The sequence below is a fragment of the Aphelocoma coerulescens genome, chromosome 4 (assembly GCF_041296385.1).
Source record: "Aphelocoma coerulescens isolate FSJ_1873_10779 chromosome 4, UR_Acoe_1.0, whole genome shotgun sequence".
In the NCBI taxonomy this organism is placed as follows: Eukaryota; Metazoa; Chordata; class Aves; order Passeriformes; family Corvidae; genus Aphelocoma; species Aphelocoma coerulescens.
The window spans coordinates 595,645-611,132 of record NC_091017.1 but is presented as its reverse complement, the minus strand read 5'-3'; the positions used below and the strand labels follow the sequence as shown (position 1 = coordinate 611,132).

Below are 15,488 nucleotides of genomic sequence, written 5' to 3'. Positions count from 1 at the left end.
GCTGGTTGGGCTCTGTGGGTCAGAGGTCCCCAACCCAGGGCCAGTGCCACCCAAGCTGTGGTTCTGCAGCGGCAGGGCATCGCTGCGGGCACTGAGTGGTTCCGGGTGCGTGGCTGATGCTGAGCAGCATCCCTCTGGTGTTCGAAGGGTCCTCCCCGGCTGTGGGCAGTCGGGACCCCTGGGTGCGGCTGTGGCAGCTTTCCCGGCCACACTGTGCACAGGAAGGTGGGCTGCCTCTGGAAGCCAGTACCGTGGGTCACCATGGTGCTGGAAAACGGAGGTCTGAGCTGTGCAGATGATGGGGAGGCTATGGGGGAGGAGAAGACGGAAATAATGACTGAAACTTAGATAATAATTTTATTTATAGTCTAATGTGCAGACATGGCTGTTGCTGATGAGGCTACCAGTGACATAAATAAACTCAAGCAGAAGATGTAAGCGAGTGGATAAATGTAAAGGCATCTTTGGGCAGTGCCACAGATTTGGACATGGACCAAGAGAATTATTTCTGTCCCTTGCGATTCCAATGAAGAGCACAAAGGAGATAATTAGCCCAGGATGCTCCGCATTGCTCTTTCCATCTTGCGCACATTCATGCCCACCAAATGTGAAATGTTCGCCTTTTCCCCTCCGACGTGATGGTTGTTGAACTTATTTTTAGTGTCATTTGATAAGCCTCCCTGCTCGCAGAGAGACATCCCACTGACCCAGCCACTGGTCATTGTCTATACCAGTTCCCATCAAAGCGGGCGCGCTTTGTCAGGTTTCGACTCGAATATCCATTCTGCCTCTGAAGTACAGTATCGAAAGTGACTGGATCATTTGAGCCTTTTTCTTCAGCTGCTCCCTCCTTCCTCCCCCACAGTGTTTCCGCTCACGCTAACATAATTTGGCATCGTCGACGTGACACGACACTGGTTTTTCTAAAAAATTATAATACATACATTGTCGATGTTTGGTGATGGCCGGCGCTCCCGTAAATTTAATTTCCGAATTGATGGAAAGAGGTCTTTCCCGCTGCGGAATCGTACCCAACGCTTGGCGCCCCCTCCGCCACTGAGGAATGCACATACAGTAATAGGTCATTCAATGTCAAAAGGCATAAAAAAGATGAGCAAAATCTTCACAGGCTGCTGCTTGCTGTTGCCTTTAATTATATTAATTAAACTTTGAAATTCTCATGCAAAGAGAGTTGCTGGCTTGTGACGCTGAAGAGCCCTTGGAGATTTGCGGGGGGAAAAACCCTGAGATACCAGCTTAGTGGCTACTGCTTTTTTTAATCTAAAAAAAAAATACACAAGCCTACAACTGCTAGGTATGTTTATAGATGATGATGTTTCATGCGCTACTGAACTGTGAATGCAGGAAAGGGGAAAAAACCACCAGCCACAGTGTCAAGGTCTTGAAGCATCAGTCCCTCCAACTCGGCTCGAGATCTCTGCTTACAGGCTGTCTTCCCGCGGAATAACGCTCTAGTAATTCCTTCCTGTCCCGGGTGCATAATGAAAGAAAGGTGTCTTCAAAAACTAAAGGGCAAAGTCTTGCTTGCTACCGATACCTCGAGGCATCCTGTCTACATTTTGTCATGCGTGTGCACTTTTCAGTGTTAGAGTGACAAGATTTCCAGTCAGAAGGCTCCCGTAAGGCATGACGGAGGGAGCTGGCGAGGGTTGGAGATCTGACATGGCTCTGAGGCACTCGGCTCTGCGCCTGCTTAGCCTGGTGGGAATTGTTATCCCGTGCCCGTGGCGAGTAGTCCCTGTGTAAATACCACGTGCCTCCGCCGCAGCTGAGGAACGCTGCGTCTCCACTAAAAGCACATTGCATCCTGAGAATCTGTAGTCCTTAAAAAACAGCAAATAACAAAAATAGAAAAGCATTCTCATCTTTGGTGGCCGTGCTGTCCCTTTGGTGGTACACGGAGCCAGGCACACATGGCAGTGCTGCTCTCCGGGGCATGGGCAAAGCACCAGTGCGCGGTTGGAATGCAGGCTTCCAGAGCAGGGATGCAGGAACCTGCGGAGCTTGGGCTGGAAGATGGTCCAAGGGATGCAAGGAAGGGCTCGGTTCTCTCAGCTGGGTAGGACAGTGGCAATGTGGCTGTCTCTCCTCCTGGTATCTGCTTCTCCTCCTCTACTGAGAGGGAACTCGGGTGAAGTTGATACAGCGGCCCTGAGGGAAGAGAGAAGCTGTTACTGGTGGAGTAACACGCAGACAGAGGTTGCTGGGTGCTAGGAGGCTGTAATTGAAATTCAGATGTTTGGGAAAATAACAAACCCATGAAAAAACCTTTTAAGAATTAATGGAAATTACCCAGAGTGAGGCACCACATTTGCCTTACAAATGCAGGCTCTAGGCAAGCGCGAGGACACGGACGACACGTTCTGACACTCCCAGGCCTTCTGTGAGCATAATTCACAAACTCTGGGAAGCTGCAGTGAGCAAACCCAAACCCATCTGACCGTGGGAAGGGAAGAGCATGGGGAAGGCAGATCCTGCTCCCAGATCCCCCCCAAGCTAGGTCCTCACACAGTGAGCATGGATAGATGTGACTGTTAGCTAGCAGAGCTGCTGCTGATCTGAAACTGCATTTTATTAGCAATAACCCCACCTCTGCGTCTACAAACTCTGTATTTAGGGTCTGTAAATTGCTGTGCGCAGAAGGAAAAGGGGTTTCTCATGATGCCATATTCAAATGGACACCATTCACCCTCCATAAAGGGGCACAGGGGGAATCCTGACAGCTTTCGATGTAGCAGAATGAAACAAATCCATCAGTGAAATCTTAAACCTTTTTTATTCACTTGGAGCTCATTTAAATGCCTAAACTCCCACAGGGTCATGGGGCGTTAGATTAGGGTGTGCTGCCTCAAAGCAGCTCTCTGGCGCAGCAGCGATTCCTTCCCTTTGGTCACAGGCATCTGTCAAGGACAGTGCCACGCGAACAGTGCTGGATTTGGAGCAGGCAGCACTGCTTCTGCTCTGAATCCTTATTTCTGCTTTAAGAGATGCACTGCTGGAGGGAAATTACTGCTTCCTGCTCAAACCTGGGATATTATGGAATTGCCAAATGAAATTTGGGCTGGATTTCATATTCCTGTCATTCATTTAATTCGATCTTCAGTTTTTCTGGGTATCAAGGAGGGTGATGGCACAGAGTTATCTGGCATGACTCAAGCAGGTCTTGGCTGGCACGAGAAGGGCAGTGTTCTCATCAAGGGGTTTCCTAATGTTTCAGTTCTGTCAGCTGTGTGAGAAATATAAAACCAGTGAAAAGGTGGGGACAGGAACTGTAGGAACTTCTGGCTGCCACCATCTGTATTATACGTGTAGAAGAGATGCAGAGAGATAAATCATGAAATCCTTTAGGCTGGAAAAGCTCTTTAAGCTTTTTTGCACCCAGTCCAATCATTCCTCCAACACTGCCAAGGCCACCACCATGTCCCCAAGTGCAACATCCACATGGCCTTTCCTGCCAGGATGAGTGGTTCCAGGCGGAGCAGGGCGAGAGGAGAACCTTAAGCAAGCACATCCTGGTCTGGTTCCCCAGTCATGTCCCACATCTCTGCCCCCAACCTCCTTATTCCATGACTCACGGCAAAGAGAGGAGAGAAAGAAGTTGTGTGGTCAGGCAGGTTGCCCATGTCACTGGCAGGGAAAACACCCTGAGCTGGGGAATCTCAGAACCCTAAGATATACCAGCTCTCCAAACACTCTCAGCATCAGACGGTAACAGGTAATAACAAATACCCTGTCAGTTTAAGTGGGAAATTCAACCATTTGCATTCTAGATGGGCAAACTGAGGCAGGCAGAAAATAAAAGGCTTGTTGTTCACTTGTTAGGGGTTTATCACTTCAGATCAATATGAGCTGCAGGTTTTCATAATTCAGTGATGTGACCAACAAGCACTTTCTCCTGCAAACTGGTGTGGAGGAAAAGAGGCGGACTCACGTAAGTCCTTCCTCGAAAGGCATCCAAAGCCTCCCATGCAGTGATATCTGTGTCATCACTGAGACCAGCTTTTAGAAACAGAATATTAAATTTTTCTTCTGATTAATCTGACCTTTACAGAACGAACTATTTACTTAAGTAGAAGCACTGTTTACCAAACATTAGTCTCACCAGTCTGGTTTTGGCCTTCCCAATTAAAACACGCATTCTCCATGTAACCAATTCCACCAATGCATTCCCATCCTGGTGGCATTGCCAGGATACCCCAGTGTGGGGAGTAACTGTTAACACTCGTGTCCCTGTGCTCAATTAAACCATCAATCCAACCAATTTGAGTTCTGACGTACCATGCCTTGTAAATCACTGGTTCATAAACCTTAACAATACCAACATGTAGTCAGTATGAAATTGCACTAAATTAGTGGTTTAGCACTACAGTAATTAAAAAATGAGTTATGCATGCATTCTGTGATCTTTGTAGGGAATATGGGAGCTGTCTCCATGCACCAGATCCAATAGGGAAAACCCCACCCTTCATGCTCACAGATGCACCAGAGGTACTGTGGGGGAACAATGTGGCAGGACTTTAACAGCAACAAAAAAGAGGAAAGAGATCTATAGCAAGGGGGGTTTACCTAAGAAGGAATTACTTTATATTACATCAAAGGCATTTCTTTAGTTGTTGAATTTCTTTCTGAATCTAAGTTACAGGGCAAGGTGGAAATTCTCACAGGGCACAGGATCTCAGGGACTGGGTGGTCGCTCGCACCAAACCCCAGGTTAGAGCCTCACCTGGCAATGCCCGAAACAAGGCACCAAGAGGGGCCTGCAGGGGCAACGGCGAGTCTCTCTCCAAGCTCATACGGCTCTGTGGCCCATGCTGAGGGCAAGGGGGGAAGAGACATCCCTTTGGGACAGTGTCCGCCCTGGGCCTGGAGCTTGGCTGTTGATGGCCATGTGTGACGAGCACTTTGGGCTGTCTGTGTGTGTGTGAGCAGACACATGCTGCTGTCCCATGATCCCAGTGGAATTCTGGGCTCCAGCAGGGGCAGGAGAACATGGCAAGGACTCCTCTGGAGCCCCTTCAGTGTTCATCAGGAATTCAGGAAGGGCAGGTGAAGCAGACTGGATCTGGGATGGGATGTGACCACACTGAGCCTCCAGGCTGAGCTGCTCCACCTGGTCTCAGGTGCTTGTCCTTGTGTATGACTGGATTCCTTTAGCATGGCCAAGTAGCTGTATCCGTGGGAAGTTTCCCTGGGCACTGCTGATGTGTTCAGCATCTGGCTCAGGACTAAGAACAACTGCTTTTCCCAGAGCAGCACCTGGCAGTGTTCTGCCAGGACAGTTGTTGCCCCATATGATACCCAATGTCCTAAGAGCTTGGCTTCTCCTGGCCTTGGAGGGCTGAGATCCCCACTGCCCATTGCTGAGACTCATGTGCTCCTACCTCGGCTGCAGTGTCCCATGAAGAGCACATGCCCTTTTGGGATTTGGCATTGATCCTGCACTCCATGATCGGTGCCTGCAGAGCCGTGAGGAAGGAGAGGGCTTCAGAATAATGCCCCTCCTGAGACATGTATTGAACACTGTCATTTCTGTTGCCCCATTGTCACAGCACTACCAAAGCATCTTCCATCCCTGATGAGCGCATCCCTGCGAGCCCAAGCCTGCGTCCCCAGGAAGCGGTCTGCTCCCGACAGCTCCCCAGGGCAGCCTGCCCAGGCTGCTGCTGCACTTTGGGTCAGCAGGCAAGAACCTGCTTTACCTGATCCTATTTGTTCTCACGTGCACCCTGCACTTTGCCTCTCTGTAAGGATCAAAGTTGAGGGCAGTGTGTTCTTCCCTGTAGCCCTTGCACAAACAGACAGGAGTGGGTACACCTTTTCCTCTCTGTTAATGCATGGGAACAGGCCATTTCCTGCTTTCCACGCCTTTTCAGAATCATTGCCTCCCCATCTGCTGCTCACTGGGATAACAAATGTGCTCTGGACCTACACACTCATGTGCAATGGTGACAATAAAAGGGAATTCTGAGGGAGTAAAGCTGGGAGCGATTCAAACTGGGCACTGAGGTGCCAGTGCCTGGCAGCACCTGCCTCAGAGTCCTGTTTCCTTGCTGAATTAATCCTGGCACTTCCTCTGGGCAGTGGGATCGGAACCAGAGCGCCTGTGCGGGGCCAAACCCCACTGTCTGACAAGACCCTCAGTGACCTCCCCATTCCAGGGGTGGCAGAAGCAGCATTACCTAGAGCCTGTGTCCCCTGGCCCATCTGGGCACTAAAACTCCTCTGGTATTAAATTTGACCGCTCCTTCCCTGGCTCCACTGCCTGGGATGTATTTTAGCTACAACACTCACTCACCCTATAAATACCCACTGACAAGTGTACAGTGGAAGGGAAGTTTATTTTTTTTAAAAGATCACTCTTTACTGTGGAGAAGGGCTGCTAACTCACCCCATCTTGTGCAGCTCTGAACAGCTCTCAGGGACTGGAGCTGGCATCTCTCTCCCACTTGCTCTTTGCCCCCACAATGTGGTAATCCCTCATCCCGGAACCCCGGGATGCTCGGGGCGTTGTGGGCGTTTGAAACTGGCTTCCCACCCTGCTGACACGAAGCTGAGTGCTGTGCTGCCGGGCTCTGAGTGTTCAGACCTCCCTTCTGCCCAGGTGTGCTGCCACCAGCACGTTTGTCTGATGTCAGGCAAACCCATTGCCGGTTCCCCTTCTCACCTGTGGCAGAGCCCACATGCTGCCATTCTGCAGGTGGCACCTGGAGAGGTGCCGGTGCACAGCCCTGAGCCATGCCACGGGGGAGTAGGGCTTTAACCCCCGGAGAGCTGCCTCACGGCACTACCTGCTGCTGGAAGGACCATTTGTCACACAGTTCATCAGCAATAATTCCTTAGAAGATGCTCCTGAACCGGTGTTACGGCTGCAGGCACCGGAATTGTTCCTGGGGCCGCCTGAGGCAGCTTTTCCCCAGAATTCCTGAATTGCTGGCTGAAACACCCCTGACAGAGCTGAGGTGAGATCTGAGAACACCGCAGGGTGGGCTCAAAGACCTCCTGAAGTGACCTCCTAAAGTAACAACACCACCATGAAGAGAAACAAACTACAATGGAACAGTGCTATTTGGGCCCTAACAAGAATTTGGTTTTTCACTTTTAACAAATTTTGCCAGCAGCTTCAGTGGAAAGGCATGTTAATTTGTGTATTTTCCTCAGATTTATGTAATGTAACCTCCTTGGTGTGTGTGTGTGTGAACCACACGATCTTTCCCAGCAATCCTACAGCCTGGAGGTCAACTTCCAAAGGTCACGGGGTCTGGGGTCCAGGAACTGGTGTCACAAGGGAACCCAGAAAAAGGTTGCTGTGAGGAGAAGGTGCCAGCATAGTTACAGGTGCCTCACAGCCACCTTCCACCCCTTGGACCTGCTTTAGCTGTGGGCAGTAAGGGCAGGAAGACAGGACTAAGTTGTTTTAAAAGATAGTTCCTGTCTTTCGCATCTGATAAATGCTGTATTTTGGAGCAGAGGCCGAGAAACCAAACCTGCCAGGAAGAGGTTCCAAAGAGGTAGTTTAAAGATGCTAGGTTGGAAGATTTTTTTTTTTTTTCAATGCCGGTGATTTAGATGTGTGTTTGGAGGAGGGCATGTTTATGTGTGAAATGCTGCTGTTGGAATCCAGGGTGGCTCATGCCCACTTCGTACCCGCAGCGCAGATGGAACTGCACACACCTGCTGGCTGCCCTGGGAGCCAAGGGTGTTTGCCGAGGTATCTTTAGTATGCTGGCAGCTTTGAGGAAACGCCAGCTCTTCACCCACGAGCAGCACTTACTTGGGTACTGGGCATACGGACAAGTCAGCACAGCTGCTCTTTCTTGGGAGTGCATGTCACCAGGGGTGTACCCCTGTGGGACCTGGGTCCAGGGGCTCTGCAGCCCCCTGTGCTCTGTGGTACCCAGCGAGAGCCACCTGCACTCCACCTGTCGTGGTGCCCTGCACCCCGTCGTGGACAAGGTAGAATAGAGATGGCACAGGGCTGTGGGCAGGCAGGGAACGGGCAGGAGTGGGTGCTGGGCTGGCGTTGAGCACTGGCCATCCTGCCCTGACAGGTTTGGGTAGTGAAGAAGGGAGGGATTTCTTTCCTTTGCCAAGTTTTCTGTGACCGCTGTATTCAGCAGTTCTCCAAATAAACTCCTGCCTTGACCGAGAGTGGTTGTGACAAGCTGCCTGTCCTGCGAGCTGGCCTTCCAGGGCTGGGAGGAGGGAGTGTCGAGCTGCTGAGCCGGCCGGTGAGCCTTGGGGGAGGATAAAACTGGCTGCGTCTGTAGCATCTGCTTCAAAAGGAGGTTGTGGCAAATATTTTATTCAGCAGAGCTGGAGGTCTCCCGTCTCTAGAGGGCAGGAGTTTGTTGTTTTCCTCATGCAAGGCAAGCATTGCTTATGCAAAAGGAAAGGATGTGGAAATGGCCTGGAGAGCCCCTGCTTTTCCAGCAGGGATCCTCTGGAGCGAGGGCCCTGGCTCACTCCCCCTGACCTTTGGCAGTGAGCCTCCCTCGCTCCCAGCGTGCTGCCTCCCTGGAAGTTCCTCCCTGGCCTGGCAAGGTCTGACCCATTCCTGAAGGACATGCTCTTGGTTCTGCTGTGGGTGCCTGCCAATGAAGGGCTCTTCTCCTTCAGCTCTCCTTAGTCCTTGGAAGGCCGAGCGAGGCCGTTCCACTGCCAGAGGGAAGGTGCTCTGTGTCCTGGCGCTGGCCCAGCGCACACCTTGCCCGCTCACGCCACTCACGCATGGACACTCAGCCTCTCAGGCACGTGCTGCCAAAACCAGGACACATCTCCTGCCATCTCCACAGTGACATACAGAGCTGTCCCTGGGACAGCTCCCTCTCCTCCCATGGGACACTGGGGGGTTGGATTGTGATTCTTGCGTCCAGGTGAAGCTCTGAGAGTCACACGTGCAGCACTGCAGCACAGGGGAAAAATGGAAGAGAGGTTTTGTCTGAGACATGTCTCTGCTCTTTGAGCTCTTCCCAAAACTTCTGGGATGAATCCCTGCTGTGAGTGGGGATCCCATTTATGTTATGGGAGGTCTCTACACAGACTGACACCAGGCCTAATCTCTAGTACCAGTTTCCTCATGTCAGCATCCTAAACAACTTTGTGAGTTCGCGACATCTTTTTCAGGAAGAAAAGAAAGATAATATGCTACTATAGAGGCATCACGCTTCAAGTCTCGTAGAATCAATAATCAGCCCGCTGAAGCCATAAATTAGCAAATCCTACTGCTGTGGGGCCTTTTTTATTTATAAGGACAAAGAATATCCAAAATATGGAGTTCCTAGGGATGGCACCTCTAAAGCACAAGTTAAATATTCCCATCATTCTTCCTTCTTCCCATCTATGCAGCCACTGTGAGAAGAACGCAATTTATCCTTCTCTGAAATCAGGCGTAGCAACAGATAAACCAGAACTGTCAGAAGACCCGTTCTCAAACTCCACTGTTCCTCTATTATGACCTCGACTCAGGCCTCTCTTAACATCCCTTTCCTTTAGGAATACTTCCCAGTGTCCTTTTCCTGATCAGTGCTTTAACCTCGGCCTTTCTGAAGAGACACTCTCCTCTTCAGATGGCTCAGAGATTTAAGACCCACGTGCTCTATGGCTTTAGGTGCGTAAGTCACCCAGGGTCGTGTTCTGAGCCTGTACTGGAGCAATGGCACAGCATTCAGACTCCAGCCCAAATCCTGGCCTGTGGATTATCCAGCATCTGACTGGCTTTCTGACAATGGCTTGTAACAAGAGAAGGCAGCCCAGTTCTGTGGTATTCAGGACACTATGGAAATAATTTTAAGCTAGTTATCATACAATTACTGTGACCAAAATAACCACTTTAGAAATTCTGTGGGAAGATGTCAACCTATTTGAAGTAGTAGGCAGGGTTTAAGTGAGGGCTCTTAGGAGGAAGACTAGCAAGGCTGCGGCAGGAGGGTGCAGCTTCCTGGGGTTGTGCCCACTTGGCTGGGGCTGGCTCTGGCTCTGGAGACAGGAAGGGAGAGCCCAGCAGGACCCTCGTTCTGCACACACACTGCACGTGTCAGCCCTCTAGATGCCACTGTGACCCAGCTGTCCCAGCTGGTGACAATTCAGTGCTGCTGACACCAAGCACATGGCCAGGAAGGACACGGGTGCCAGGCTGTTCCCCACCCCTCCACCACGTCAGCTTCCCTGGTACCACAAGAGTAAGCGCTTCTTCCTGAAGACAAGCCCCCCAGCACATTGTTAGGCTTTGGCTGGCATGCCAAAGGGATTAGTAATTCAAACTTTTCAGGTATTTGGGCATCCCACTCCCCAGCAGCATTCTCTGATTTTGTACTGCCAAGGCATTTGCTACAATTCCCCTGCAGGTGCCAGTGTCACTAAGTTACCAGCTCTGTTAATTTTTAGGCTCTGCTTCTGCTCCTGTGTGCCTTGTTGAAAATCAGGAACAGTTCCTTTAAAGGCAGCTGCATAAGGCTCATGGCACTGGGATGTGAAGGGTCCCTGGACTGCACAGTGACAGGGTGAGGTCAGGGGCTCCTTCCGGGCCCCCCCAGCTGGCCCATCACACACAGTGCTGGCAGCCGCCAGGATGGGTGCACTGGGCTGTCCTCTCTCCCTGCCTTCGGAATGCAGCCTGGGGGTGGAAGCTGTATTCTCTGAGATGTTTCTCCTCACTAGAAGCCACTGCCACAGGTGTGCCTATGGAGGTGCCCCTGTTCTCCAGCAGTCAGGAGAGGTCTCCTGGGGGAACATGGTCAGGTTGCATTTCCTCCCTTCCCTGTGCATTTTTCTTGAATGTCCGTTTCCAACAACTACTGGAAAAAGGGATTTGGTGGGGTTTTTGGGAGAGCTCCGAGTGCTGAGGAGGGACAGGGTATTTATGACATTTACTCTGTTGCTGTCCAGATCCCCTGAATCCCAACCGCTCTGTGCTGTGTTTCCTCTGAGGAGCTCTCCCAAAAACCATGGGAATCAGTGCAGACTGCTGAGTCTGTTCTGGTTTTCAGTTCCCACCTTTGCCTTTCTCCCTTTTTTCCTTCACTCAGTTTAATTTGTATAATGAGTGAGGGCTTTGGAGGGGCTTTGTTACACATAAACCCAGAGATGGTGGCATTAAGTGCATTTGCTAAATTAATAAAGAAATCTGCTCGTTTGCTGTAGGGTTCTGTTGTTGATTTGGGAACAGTGAGCTCTTGCAAATCTCAGCTTTCACCTTGCCAATCCCCGTATCCCTCTAAGTGCACTGCAGTTCCTTGGAACCTGTTGGGGGTTGGTGCTGGCATCCCTTCACTAGATCACATTTATGCATTAGTGCCATCTGTGCCTGCTGCACCTTCTGTGAGCCAGCCCGGCCAAGTGACTGGCAGTTATCTGGGACTGCACACAGAAGGAGAGGGAAGAGAAAGGGGGGAAGGAGGAAGTCAGTAAGGATGGCACCTGGGGCTTCTTGTGTGCCGGTGGGTCTGGGGAGCACAGACCTGCACTGGAGGTCCCTCCCTGCCACTGCCGAGTCCTTCCTGCGGCTTTCTCTCTAAATAAGAGAAGTAAATACCTGTCTCATGGCATTCAAACCAGTTCTCCCCATCCTTGTGTTCTGGAGGAGAGACAAAGTGCCAGGACTTGAGAAGAGAAGCCGCTGCAGTCGGGGGACAGTGCTGGGCTTTGCACTGTGCGGTGTTTCCCTCAGGGCAGGGCTGGGCCCGAGCGGTGCCGTAGTTCTGTGAGCACTGGGGGCAGGAGGGAATGCAGGGGCAGCCATGCTGCTTTATCTATTGGCCGTCTGTTCAGAGTCTCTGCTGGTAAAAAAATCTGGTGCGTGAAACGGCCTCTCAGGAGTTCTCCCCATCAATAACGGGACAGGAGGGCGTTTGCTGCTGTTCCTGTGCCAGGAGCTGAACTGCTCCCAGCACCCGGGTCCATGTGGATGGAGTCTGGGTGCATAAGAGATCATGAACTTCCAGCTGAAAGTTTGGATTGATTTGTCCTACACAGGCAGGTACAAAGTATAAGAGCAGATAGAGAAACAAATGGAAGAGTTCTTACACTGAACATAACTGTCTACTAAGAATTTAGAAGTGAATTATCTGGCTTAGAAATTAATTAAATCATTGCAGCGTCAGTCTGTCCAGAAAAATAAGGTGCCTTACCCAGCCTACCTTACATCAGGGAAGGAGCACACGAGCTCCTGGCAGGGGGGCTGAGCAGCCTCCTGAGTTCTGACAAAGCTGGGGAGTCACACCTTCCTCTCAAAGCAAGACTCACCTATGTGTGTGCCTGGACACTGCCCACAGTGAGGGAACTCTCCCTCTCCTAACTAGGTTTATAAATATTTACGTATAATAAGTACATCTTTCTGATTTTGTTCTGAATGACCACTTTCACACTGTGGAGTCTTTTCCACTTAGAATAAGATACTTGGAATTCAAGATTTGCTTTTTCTTTCTTTCCATATGTTCTGTGTTAAACATATGCTATACTTTATATTTAAAAACTAGCAGCAGACTGAAAAAAAATTGCCCACACTGCACCACAAAAATATGTTTGCTTCATTATCCAAAGCTTCTGGGTTTCTGTAGTTTTTTACCAGGCAGGAGGAAGCACCCTCGAGGGCACTCTGAGAATGGGAGATAACTCAGAGGATCTGTGGAGAGAGGGAACATCTGGTTCTCACTAAAGCACGGATAAGGCTGGCCAGACCTTAGAGCTGTACACAGCCTGGTTGAGGTGGTGATGGAGTTGTCAGCTTTGGAATTAAGGAAGGAAGCTCCTCCACTTCATTCAGGAATTGGCCTTGAGTACTTGGGTAACACTTGAGCCGGCATCTCCTGAAAAGCTGCACAGATGCAAAAGGAAAAGGAGCAGTGTATGCCGTGTGTGTAGGTCCCTGCCCAGCGCCCTCCCCTCCTGCGTGGGGTGACCCAGAGCTTGCTCCTGGGCATGGAAGTGCAGACGGCTTGGCTGGGGGGGCACACATCTGGGCACAGCACAGGGCCAGGCCAGGATGGGCATCCATCCAGCAGCACTGAAACACCGAGGAACACACTCCCCACTGTTTCATACCTGCCTGGCCTGGAAGGCTGGATGGGAGCCTGGGGGATGGCACTGCCAGGGACAGTGCGCTCGGAGGCATGCCCAGAGCCTGGGGCAAGGCTGGGGGCTACTCCCAGAGCCCAGCCTGAGCCCTGGCTGCACTGGGCCAACAGGAAGGGCACAGTCAGATCTTCCCAAAGAAGCTGTGCATCCTCCAGAGGACCCTGACCCAGCTGGCAGATGTGTGGGCAGAGCACAATCCCTACAGTGTCTTTGGAAGCCTTGTGCTGAGCTGGCTCCTACCTCCTGCCTGAGCAGACACTTGGGAATGCCAGCAGGAGGAGGACACTAGAGTTCCAAGAGATTTGACAAAAATTCGAATTATCCCACCTAGAGAGTTTCAAGTTGCCTGAGGAATCGGATTGGTTTCATTGGTCAAAGGAAAGGAACAGCCCTTCCCCCCCCCCCCGAAATCCCTATGTGAGAGCTGGGAAATGGCTCGCAATGGTGAAAAGGAGGTAAGGTGTAGGAATGCCGTGATAAATGGTGAATTTGGGAAAGGTGGCGGGGTTTGTCACTGCTATTACAAAACCCAGTTAAGCGTGGTTGCCATGGCAACGCCATGTTTGTTGTACACAGAACTGAGCCATGGGCTGCCCAGCGCCCTGTTCCCCCTCGGGTTTGGGGCCTTTCCACGACTGTTGGACTCAGAGTCTGGGAGGCAGGAGGCAGTGCCCTGGCACTCTCCTGTTAGGTATGGATATTTTAAACTTTATGAAATCACTGATAATTTAGACCTTGTCTCTGGAATTACCTGGTAAATGACCACAGCAGCATTCAGAAGTAAAAAGCAATGAGGTGTGCACAATTACCTTCCGAAGCTGCAGCCACACACGGACTGAAACCTGAATTTAATTACAACACGGGTAGATCAGTGCCTTTTCTACATCCTTTCACTGATGAGGATGTCAGCTCTTTGGAGTTGAAAGCATAACAGAACCAAAGCCTGCACTGGGCAAATTAGAAACTTCTAAATAAAAATTCTCTGGCAGAAATGAAACATAGGTTCAATTATTGTAATTAGTTGCGTATTTCAAATTACATTTTCAAACAGGTGTAGTTAAATGAATAAAAATGGCTTTGTGAACTGTCCTCAAATGGCTTACATGCATTTAACTGCAGTTAGTGAAGGGCTGATTGAAGCTAAATGATTTCTAAAATTTTTAAATGACCCAGGCATGTTGTAAGGGGCCTTGTATCAGCTGTAATAAAGTTTAATCCAGCTGGTCTGTCCTTTGCCCATGCAAGGGCTTACTGACATAAATGGCCCTTTTAAGCCCACTTTGCCCATGTAAAACCCCCTGGTTCTTATTACACCTTTGCATGAACCAGGCTAGGTGAATTATATCTGCCAAACAAGTGAATTATATCTGCCAAACAAGTACACAAATTCAAGTCCTTTTTTCCTGGACTGATCCTGGGGCTCAATTCACACGGGAAGGTGCACAGAGTCCAGTAGTGTCATGTAACACTCCATTAGAACATGTGAAATGTAAAGATACTCGGAAATACAGTTAGGAAATACACTTGTAAAATCTAGCCAAACAATCAGAAAAAAAATTCAAGAATTCAACAAACCAAAATCCAACAAACCAAATCCCAGTAGGAGCAGCTGGAATGTGGTCAGTCTCTACACTGAATCCAGTCTGATTCCAGAGCAGTGTCTTTCTAAAGTAAAGGCTGTGCCTGCAGTGCTGCAGCCCCACTACCACAGCATTATAAATTAATGCCGGAGATGCCAAAAGGTCCCTTAAGTAGAAAATGTCAACATGCAAATGTTGAGCAGGAGATTCACAGGAGCGCTGAGAGTCTCCAGGTCCCCCTGGGATGGCCCCTGCCCCATGAAGCCCTGGGAAAGCCTGAGCCCCTGGCCCTGCCACAGCAGCTTTGCTGGTGGAAGCGCATTCTCCTGCAGACGGGGGGAACTGCTGGAATGGCCACTTTCCTGCCACGGGCCCCGTGGGGCAGTGTGTGGAAAAAAATCTTCCACCCTGTAGAGGAGCACACAAACACAGCCAGGGCCTCTCCACAAAGAGCCAGCTTGCACTTGTGCAAAGCTGCAGCCTTTGGAAAGGCTGGCTGGGGAGAAAGGAACAGGCAGCATGGAAAGAGAAGCACACAAAAATCCCTTTGCTGCTTAAAGTGGGGGATTTACACTTCATTGATGGCAGCATTTGGTAAGTTAGGAGAGCTTAGTACAAACCTCGAATTTGCTCAAGGCAGAGCCTGTGATCTGTGTACAGTTTGCTGTAGGTGGAGCACGAGCAGGACAGACAAGCGATGCTTCTCCATGAAGTGTTCCAAGGCCTGTGGATGTGGCACTTGGGGATGTGGGTTAGTGGTGGCCTTGGCAGTGCTGGGGGAGCGCCAGACTTGATGATCTCAGAGGATTTTCAATG

General features: G+C 50.4%; 1 protein-coding gene and 1 long non-coding RNA gene across 2 annotated transcripts in view; one reads left to right on the top strand and one right to left on the bottom strand.

Annotated features, from left to right (window-relative positions):
- The window catches only part of LOC138109241 (uncharacterized), a 55,803-nt gene that overhangs the window by 25,326 nt on the left and 14,989 nt on the right, over window positions 1-15,488 (top strand). The window lies entirely within an intron of this gene.
- ANTXR2 (ANTXR cell adhesion molecule 2) overlaps window positions 339-15,488 on the bottom strand; it is a 79,733-nt gene continuing 64,583 nt past the window's right edge. The window contains exon 17 of the mRNA XM_069012314.1: window positions 339-2,172. Coding sequence (XP_068868415.1) covers window positions 2,134-2,172 — 39 coding nt within the window. The 3' untranslated portion in view covers window positions 339-2,133. The remainder of the gene's footprint in view (window positions 2,173-15,488) is intronic.